The sequence below is a fragment of the Lissotriton vulgaris genome, chromosome 1_1, assembly GCF_964263255.1.
Source record: "Lissotriton vulgaris chromosome 1_1, aLisVul1.2, whole genome shotgun sequence".
Lineage (NCBI taxonomy): Eukaryota > Metazoa > Chordata > Amphibia > Caudata > Salamandridae > Lissotriton > Lissotriton vulgaris.
In genome coordinates, this window is record NC_141685.1 from 1,662,831,279 (window position 1) to 1,662,841,625 (window position 10,347).

At 42.3% G+C, this 10,347-nt stretch overlaps 1 protein-coding gene across 1 annotated transcript; it reads right to left on the reverse strand.

Annotated features, from left to right (window-relative positions):
- Positions 1-989: 989 nt before the first annotated feature.
- On the reverse strand, positions 990-2,523 carry LOC147751009 (uncharacterized). Its single transcript, XM_086937513.1, has 3 exons — positions 1,666-2,523; positions 1,209-1,593; positions 990-1,123 (listed from the first exon to the last, which is right to left on the reverse strand). The coding sequence occupies exons 1-3, from the start codon at positions 2,512-2,514 to the stop codon at positions 990-992; spliced, it is 1,368 nt and encodes a 455-aa protein (XP_086793639.1). The 5' UTR covers positions 2,515-2,523.
- Positions 2,524-10,347: the final 7,824 nt, after the last annotated feature.

Here is a 10,347-nt window from a genome sequence, read left to right on the forward strand (position 1 = left end):
CATATTTTAGCTTTCCTAAATAAATCAGGTATTGATTGGGTAAAAAAGACTGAATTTAGTTCCCAAAACAGCTGTGAATCCCAGATCTCAGTATTACTGGCAGCACTTCTCTCTTCATTAATACAAAAGGAGTGGTAGTACCATCTCAAGCAAAGAACCGCTTCTCGCTCTGAGAGAAGGCACACTGGTGAGAATAGACCCCTCTCATATCATCTGCACCAGACTCCCAGCTGAATGCAGTCATGCTATCGAGATTTGACCCCTCTATTACCAAATAAACGAGGCTTCTTGCTGACATCACAAATTATCTTTAAAGTTTAGGGAATAAATCACATCTAAAATCGCCTTACATACCCTCAGCAGTCAAATACCATGAATTCAAATAAATTTGTTTTTTTATTACAGGTCTAAAAACATAAATTTCTTATTAACATGTAACATCTAGTCATCATTGTGTACATTTCATAGCATCATGATTGATCTTGCTGTATCACAATTAAGTACATGTTAATGTTAACGTAAATCCTGGTATACACCTCTGTAGTGAGGTTTTTAAAGGCTCTCGGATGTCCATACATGGGTGTTGTTTTCGGGTGTTTTGTTATGTATCATTAATACAGATCTATAAAGTACTGGGTTTCAAATGTATTATGCCACTAATGGAAGTATAAACCCCTTGTTCCTAAATATAGATATAAATATAGATTCTCCAGTTTAGAACTTGTTGCGGTTAACGTGAAAGTAAAGTAAGTTTGACCCTGGAGCAAACCCCTGTAGTGTGTTATGTATAAGGATGGGTGTGCTGAAGAACAGTCTTGTTGCTGTTCCTCACTGGCTGGGTGTGAGGGTTTTTCCCCCGTGTGTGTTCTCTGATGGCTCCAGAAGGTTGTCAACCCACTGAAGCTCTTCACACATTCAGTGCAATGGTATGGTTTTTCCCGTGTGTGTTCGCTGGTGGTTCCGTAGGGTTGATAACTGACTGAATTTCTTCATACATTCACTGCACTGGAATGGTTTTTCCCCGTGTGTGTTCGCTGATGACTCCTGAGAGTTGAGGAATGACTAAAACTACTTCCACATTCATTGCAATGGTATGGTTTTCCCCCAGTATGTGTTCGCTGATGTGATTGGAGAGTTGAAAACTGACTAAAGCTTTTCATACATTCCATGCACTGGTATATTTTTTTCCCCAGTGTGTGTTCGATTATGTTTTTGTAGGTCTGATGACCTACTAAAGCTTTTTACACATTCATTGCACTGGAATGGTTTTTCTCCTGTGTGTGTTCGCTGATGTCTCCTGAGAGTTGAGGAATGACTAAAACTACTTCCACATTCATTGCAATGGTATGGTTTTTCCCCAGTGTGTGTTCGCTGATGTGATTGGAGATGTGATAACAGACTGAAGCTCTTTACACATTCACTGCACTGGAATGGCTTTTCCCCGGTGTGTGTTCGCTGATGTCTCCGGAGAGCTGAGGAATCACTAAAACTACTTCCACATTCATTGCAATGGTATGGTTTTTCCCCCGTATGTGTTCGCTGATGTGATTGGAGATGTGATAACAGACTGAATCTCTTTACACATTCACAGCACTGGAATGGTTTTATCTCAGTGTGTGTTCGATTATGTTTTTGTAGCTCTGATGACCAACTAAAGATCTTTACACATTCACTGCACTGGAATGGCTTTTCCCCTGTGTGTGTTCGCTGATGTCTCCTGAGAGCTGAGGAATGACTAAAACTACTTTCACATTCATTGCAATGGTATGGTTTTTCCCCAGTATGTGTACGCTGATGTGATTGGAGATGTGATAACCGACTGAAGCTCTTTACACATTCACTGCACTGGAATGGCTTTTCCCCTGTGTGTGTTCGCTTATGACTCCCGAGTGTTGAGGAATGACTAAAACTACTTCCACATTCATTGCAATGGTATGGTTTTTCCCCAGTATGTGTTCGCTGATGTGATTGGAGATGTGATAACAGACTGAAGCTCTTTACACATTCACTGCACTGGAATGGCTTTTCCCTTGTGTGTGTTCGCTGATGAATCTTGAGTTTTGAGGAATCACTAAAACTACTTCCACATTCACTGCACTTGAATGTTTTTTCCCCTGTGTGTGTTTGTTTATGTACTTGGAGGTCTAATAACTGACTGAATTTCTTCACACATTCAGTGCAATGGTACGGTTTTTCCCCAGTGTGTGTTTGCTGATGTCTTTGGAGTTGTGATAACTGACTGAAGTTCTTCACACAATCATTGCAATGGTATGATTTTTTCCCTGTGTGTGTTCGCTGTTTATCTTTTAGGAGTGTTAACTGACTAAAGTTCTTCATACATTCATTGCAATTACACATTGCTTCTCCTGTGTGTGTTTGCTTATGGTTCTTTAGTAGCAATGACAAACTAAAGCTCTTGCTGCATGTGTATGATTTTTCTTTCTTGGTTAGTGTCTCTGGGTCGGGTTTATAATTGTCTGCATCCCATGAGTGCGTTTCCTGAGGAGCTAACATGGTTGATAAAGCACTTGTGTTATTCTCACATTCCCGGTGTGTGCGTGTGGTATTTTGGGATAGTTGATTTCAGATTTCACAATGAAATACAAGACTCGCCAGCTACATATATTATTATTTTGACAAGTAAAGCTTCTTTGTAGGTGGGTATGTCTTGAGATTGCATAATAGTTTTGTGTGTTATGGGTAAAGATTAGTCTTCCTTCTGGTCGATGCAAATTAGCACAGTCTGTTGTAGATCAAAGACCCTCTCTTTCTATTACCCTTCAGTTGTCTGGCTCCACTCCCTTGTGTTTTTCTCGTTCTCATGTGGTTTGGCCAGAAAGAGTTTATAATACACCTACCACGCTGAATGGTGGTCTGCCATCATTACAGGAAGCAGAGCAATCCTGTTATCCACCTCATACCGAACACATGATCAAAGCTGGTGGTGCAGGCCTGTTTATACAGGAGGTGGTTTGTCAGTGTTGTGTCCTTAATTTTCTAGAGGTCATTTCTTAGCCCGGTTGCGTGGAGGTGCACAGCTCAGACTCTTGCATCCACTGATATGCTCTTGACTGCTTCTTCCAGGATCTATCAGTTTATGTTCAGGGTCCTCAGTCTCGGACTTTGCAGATCTTTTCCTGAATATTGGAGCTCATTTTTTCTAACCACTTTTTTCAGAATTGCACGATTACTGTCATTATTCACGATCATTTGGGCATTCAAGGCTGGTTTCCTATTGAATAGGAAGAGATTTAAAATCACTAAATGGATGTAAGAGAAAAATAATACACAATATTTAACTAGTTGTAAAAGATATCTCTTCTTTACCATTTATGACAGTTACCAAGAGATATTTCACCATACACAGATATTTAACTAAATCTTTCATTGAACATGTCACTCTTACTTACTTCAGAAAAGGAGGCGATTTTCCAGTGTTCACAGAGTAACTTAGTACAGAAAGAGCACACACGGAGCGCCCTCTTGCTAGATGTACAGCTTTAGGAAGATGCAACATGGGCAAGATTTTATTTAAACAAGAAGGGATTGTGGAATCAGGATGTGCTGCTGTCAAATCAGTTTCAGGAAGTGTATAACCACGGTAACCCTTTCAAAAACCATATCACAAACAAAACTCTTCAGGAAGTATATAATAAAGGTAACGCTCCAGGAAGTATATAAGAAATGAAGCTCCATTCACACTTTCATGTTCACACTGGAGCAGCTTAAGTTCCAACTCCTGTCTTTTCTTTTCTGTTTGTTTAGTTATCTTTGCCACTTTAATGGGGTTGGTTCAAGCATTTGTGGTTTAGATTGTAGCATTGATTATAGAGATTCCATCACAACCTGTAATATCTCTGCTGCCAATACGTCTGCTTTTTGTCTTTTTCTACCTTACCATGGCATCTGACTTAATGTTTTCCGTTTGGTGCCAGCATGCTACTCTGTGGGTGGATGGAGCGTTGGCAGAGTGGGACAAGATGTCGGTTGCAGGTGCGTGCAGCATTTACAGCTTTGGGCATTTCTTGAAATCAGCTTCACCTTACTCCCTGTTCATCGTCTTCCATACTCCCTTATGTCTGTGTACTCGCTCCACAGGGTTCACTCACAGCTAAAGCAGAGGAGTGACTCGATGCACACAGCAGACATCAGGTAATGATCTGATAGACAAACGGCCATGCTTGGCAGTACCAGAATCACAAGCGTCATTAAAGAGGCTCGCCCGGGACATACAAACGGAGGAAGTGCACAGGTAGCTACTAATGAGGTACAAACAGAGGAGGGTAACATGTAGGTACATTCTCCTTTTTCTCCTGTTTCAGACCTTTACTGGGCTGGGTATTGGTGGGCACTGTATCTTATTCCTGTGGCTGATAGAGGCACTTGCTGCAGGGGTGTTACCACTTTGATCCTTTACAAGAGGAGAGCAGAGCCTTAGATAGCACAACACCTGGAGACTGCCTGCCTTGAGGGGAAGGTGAGGGTCAAGGTGTCAGACAATATCAGCAAGGGACATAAATGGATCCTATGAAACACAGCGGCAGAGAGGTGAAATAGTCAGCCTAGATGGAGAAGAGTCGGGTCTTCCACTGTTTCCGGATCAGTAAGTGATATTGACTCTTTCTAAGGTTAGGAGGCATTGAATTCCATCGGGTCGGAGCAAGACATGGAAGGAGCAACCTCCTGATCTGGCTCTGCTGTGACGAGGGATGTGGGCCTTGTTTAGATTGGCGGAGCATAGTGTTCTGGAGGGCATGTAAAATTGCATTCAGGCAGCTAGGCTTGATTCTCCTTGCTTGCATAGGATTTTGTGGGAGGTGGATAGAGCTTTGAAGCTTTCCAATAGTTCAAAAGTTGAGAAGCAGAGCTAAATCGGTTCAGAACAGATTTCTTTGAGCCCAAATAGAGATATTTGCAATAGCCCAGGAGCGAAATGACAAGGGATTGTACAATCAATTGGCGTGATTGCCAGGAAAAGTGTCCTAATATTGGTTTGAGGTTCCTTACGATGCCAAAACAGTGACCTGCTAGAATCTGGACACCGGTTTCAAAGGATGAAGAGCTATCAATCCATACCCCAAGGTTTTCTACCACCACTTTATGTTCGACAGGTACATAGTATTTCTGGCCATCATTGATCACTCCAAAGATGGGTATGCCTGCCCAGCAGGAGTTAGGTTTTAAACAGTTGTTGTGCATTCATGCCGCCACCGCTGTTAGACAGTTTTTAAATTTGATACAACCGCTGGTCAACTCTGCTGACAGGGAAATAATTAGCTGAGTGTCGTCGGCATACAACACTGGTGAGATTTCAAGGGAATTAACTACCTTTACCAGAGGTCTGATGTGAATATTAAAAAGGGTAGGACTGAGCTCCAAACCATGGGAGATGCCAGGAGCCAGTCCTCTGTGTGATGAGACGAAAGGGGGGGTATAACTGGAAAGGACCACTCCTTTAAAAAGGATGTAAACCAGGCCAGACCTTTGCCCTGTACCCTCAGGTCAGTGAGGCGAGTTAATATTATTGCATGTGCGACAGTGTCGAAGGCCGCACTTAAATCTAGGAGTATTAGAGCCCGGGATTTGCCAGCATATGCAGTACTGCAAAGGGATTCAGTAACTGTTAAAAGAGCAGTTTCGGTGCTGTATGATCTAAATCCATTTTGGGAGCAATTTAATATTTTATATTGTTCTTATATTCTGGTTAGGGGATTTTTTACATGTTTCTCCACAACCTCGGACAGAAATGACAGAAGAGAAATGGGTCAATGGTTCTCTGGCTGAGTGCCATTTAGCAAAGGCTTTTTTAGAAGACGGATAACCTTGGCATGTTTCCATGATATTGAAACTTCTTCTGTGCTCAGCAAGAGTTTGGCTAATTCTAGAAATATGGGTTTGACACTCTCTTCAAATTTCTAAATATAATCAGGTTTAAATGGGTCATCTGGAGATCGAGATTTGACTTGACGCATTAAGGTGGAAATAGAATCTGCGTCACATGGAGCCAATTGGTCCAAGGGAGCCCATTGCGAGTGGTAGGCCCCTGTGTCAAGAGAGACCGGTTTGACTGTTTCCTCACCCCTGTCAAAGTAAAGATAAAGATCATTGACCAAGCTTGCTGCAGTGGCGGTTAGAAGCTTCCGCTTATCCAGGAGTGGAGGTGGGTTTAATCAAGGTGTTCACAATAGAGCAGATTTCCATGCTTTGGTGGAAGTCTCCGCTCGTTCTACATTGAAGTCTAATAGAGGCACACTCCTTTCGATAAACCTTGAAAAGGTTTTCTGTAAAACCACACAACAAACATGCCCTTCTCAAGCCATTTAATATAGTTGCTTTTCTACACACACACGCACGGCATCATATGACTGCCCATACAATATAAATTGGGCGGTCGCTTTATTCTTTCAGAAACTTGTTGTGTTTTACATATAATGCTAAGGTGGCATAATTTGTCTTTCAGTTTCCACCACGTCTAACTAAATGGCTCCTTCATCTGAAGTGATTATTGTTTTGTGTTTGTGATTCTGCACCAGCAGCTGTGATTAAACGTCTGTCCCAACCAAGCTCACTCTAATGTGCACAAGTCAATAAATCAGTATTATATTCTGATTTCTTCTGGTGCATATTATTTTGCTAAATTGTAATATCGGTTACTTGGTTTTTGCAGGAAGTGTTATGCTGTATCCCGGGGCCGCCTTGCATCACTCAAGTTTCTGTTGGCTCTCTGCTCACGAAGCGATTGTAAACACTAAAAACTGTATGGTGTGGTTAAGCATTAAAATGGACCATTCGGTGAATTATGTTACACTGGATATCCACACCCCAACTGATTTCATCGAACAAAGGAACATTTATGAAGGTTTATTGATAAAGATGCAGAATTGGGCAAAGTGAACTTTTTTTTTATCTCTACACTGGATGGCCTCTTTAAATACATTTAGAGTGAAGGCTCGTAGCTGGGTTCGAGTCTCAGCAGGGATGATCAACATCCTTTGATTCTGGGCAAATCACGTAATCTCCCCATACATAACAAAACAAGCACTGGCATAGCCAATAGGTCCCGCCTTTGGGACATTGTAAGTGTTTAGCCATGAAACAGTTGATGTAGCACCAAGGATATTGTGCTGCGTAATTAAATACTTACAAGGTCCCAAAGGCGAGACCTATTGGGTATGCCAATGCTTGTTTTTATTGCTGTTGCAGGCTTTTTAGATGTTTTAGTCGGTACTCAAAAGGCAAACCAAACCTATTGGCTTTGCCGGTGCTTACTGCTTCTACCTTGCAAGTAATTCTAAAACAAACTCCCAGTCTACCTCGCTTGTTTGCCTGAACATGACACTAACAGGTACTTTGCTGCCTTTTGATCTTTTTTGAGACAGGCTTTATGAACTTCCAGCTGCAAGATGCATGCATTACATGGAATCAGAAAGTTGCTTGGGGCCACGTTTTGAGAGGCGTATTCCAGAAGTTGCAGGGGCTGATTTCTGGGGACTCAGATCTGCTGCTCACATTACACTTCGTACTAATGCTCGGGTTTAAAAAACAAACTTAAATAAAAAAACAGAAACGCAAGTTGCTGTCAAAAAAGTGCCCCTTCATCGTGACCTCACTGATTGGGTAAACGCAGTCATCTAAAGGTGCTGCTTCAATCAAAACGACGATTATCTGCAGGTAAGCCAAGTGTCATATCTGCATTATGAAAACAAACACCAAACGCCACACCTATCTTCTCATCCTGCACTGTTTGGTGTTCCAACACAGTCACGCCTGAGGATCTCCCCCGAAAGTGAAGGGCTCATCATCAATGAAGGGGTCTCGACGGCGGCACAGAGGGCTACCACGTTCGAGTAATACTCTAAGTGAACTTGAAAAGTACAGGGCTAATGGCGGGAGCGCCTATCGGAGCAGCTGTCTCCGCTGCCATTTATCAGCTCTTATCAGCGCGGTTTGTTTAGCAAGATTAGCGCCCCTGCGGCACGCAGGTATTCATTCCCAGCTGAAGTGCTCCAAGCACACTGGGCTGGTCAACTCTGAATTCCAGGGGTGGTGCTGACCAGAGCACCGCCGATAAACCCCTCTACGAAGACAAGCCTCTGGGGGTTCATGGTGGTCAATCAACATGAGGAAGGAAGGTGGAAAGACAAAGGAGAGCAGAAGAGGGGCTGAGAGAAAGGGTGATAGGAGGGTGTCTGAGATAATGGAGGACGAAGGAGGATTAAAAGGCGGACAGGGTAAAAACGAGTGGGTTGAAGGAGTGGGACTGCACCTATGCGCTCTCTAAGAGTGCATTAAAAAAAGTAAAACAAGCATTACCTGCCCAAATTAAAAAGAACAAGTAAATATTTTGTAATTTTTCTGTAATATCTGATCACATTAGAAAACATGGCCTGTGGCACCATCTAGTGGTGAAGCGGCATAAGGCGCCTCATGCGAACGGGAGTTGTAAGGGAAAGTGAAAGAGATTGTGCGTGCTTGGGTGCGTGAGAGTAAGCTGGTCGCTGCTTTAGAAGCACTACCAAAAGCCAGTTTACTAAATGTCTCGCTTACAACGCATGCGCGCTGGATCAGCGAGACCTAAAAATTAAAAATGAATGTGTCCGTCTGTACACAACTGGTGCTCATGTAAAGGGCTCTGATACCTTCAGGTCTAGTTTGAGCTATATTAAACTCCCCCAAAAAAGCCATCAGGCATATTTTTGAGAACCTGCAACTACCTGTTCTAGAAATTCGATGTTTTAGGTGGGCTACAGACTTGCAAAACGAACTTTCTTCTTGAAAAATTAGCACCTAATAAGCAAACATTCTTAATCCTTTTCAATCTTGGTGGTGTGTTATATAAAACTGAAAATAATATAATTCCAAGTTCGTACATCCAACTCTGGGTCCTATGTCTGAGTATCATAATCGGACATTATGTCTGACACACATTTTGTCCTAAATATAGTTTACAAAAATATTGTCCCATAGGGGTAGATTTCATGTCATTACTGCAGTGTATTAAATCACAACAGGGTCTCTAACGGAGGAATTATCACCATCCACGGTATCCTCCCTCTTGCTCCTTTTCTCTTATTCGTTAGCAACCATCCGGTTACCTTTTGTGTGAATTGTATTACTCTAGTGTAGCAATTATTTTGAATCAACAGGGCACAATGTTTACGTCTGACAATATTACAACCACAGTTTTCTGGCACCAAACTCACTCTGTAAGGATAAAGGAATTCACAGATAGGGTTTTTTGTTAATTTAATTTTTTGAGAGTTTGTTAGCCCAGCAGCCAGCTTTGAATTGGAGACAGGTGGATAGGAATACAGAGCCATGAGTACAGACATTCCCACTTTCCAAAGAGGTATTTCAACCGTCATAATGTCGAATTCACTCACACCACCGGAGTAGGTTCGCCATTACAAACTCATTGATATCAAACACTATACAGACACTCTTCTGCATGCAGGAAATCCAGCTCAACAGCCTTTCCACAGATCCCTCAGGCCAATCCAATACGAGGAGCAGGTCCTACTGTACCAAACACACTACTCTGTGCCATTCACCACCAGTGTATGTAGCGGACACACGCACATGCCCTACCTCATACCAACACAGCACCCTGACCCCAGGGAGTACTCAGCTATAGCAAAAGACATGCAGCACCTTGGCAAGTGTCTTCTTAAATGCCAAGCCTAGTAACAGTTACCTACACACACAGGCCCCGTCATGGCAAATCTGTGGCACATTTGAAGAACTACCTCAGTGGGTGGCACAACCAGTTCTGCAGGCCCACTGAGAAGGTGTTGAGCTACATGCCCTAGGTATATGTCTTACCTCTAGACAATGGACTGACAGCAAACTCAATTTAGCCAATCATGTATACACTAATCACCAGTATGTATATGACAAGCACATCCCCTTAGCACTGAATGGCAGTGTAAAAAGTGATCAAAGTCTTTAGGCTATTACATAGATCAGCGGAAAACCAGGAGGGACAAAAGCAAAATAAAAGTTGAGGGAAAGCACCCTAGAAAAGGCCACCTCCAACAGAATTTATTAGGATTGGTATGTTTGATACAAAGGTAACACAGATCTGTGCAGTATGTGCATACACACATTTATAAAGGAGAACGGTTGGAACCTGGGACCTCTTAACATTCTCACTAGAGCTGAAATTGGTAACCCGAAAATACAGAGATCCCTCCCTTTGGTTCATTTATACCGTTTGGTGATTGGGATTTAATCCCAGATCTAAAGCTATCAAGTTGGTTCAAGTATTGGTACCACTAAACAGCACATTACACCTATAACACTTGAACACTCACATTCATGTCACACTTAAATCACATTTTTAGATCC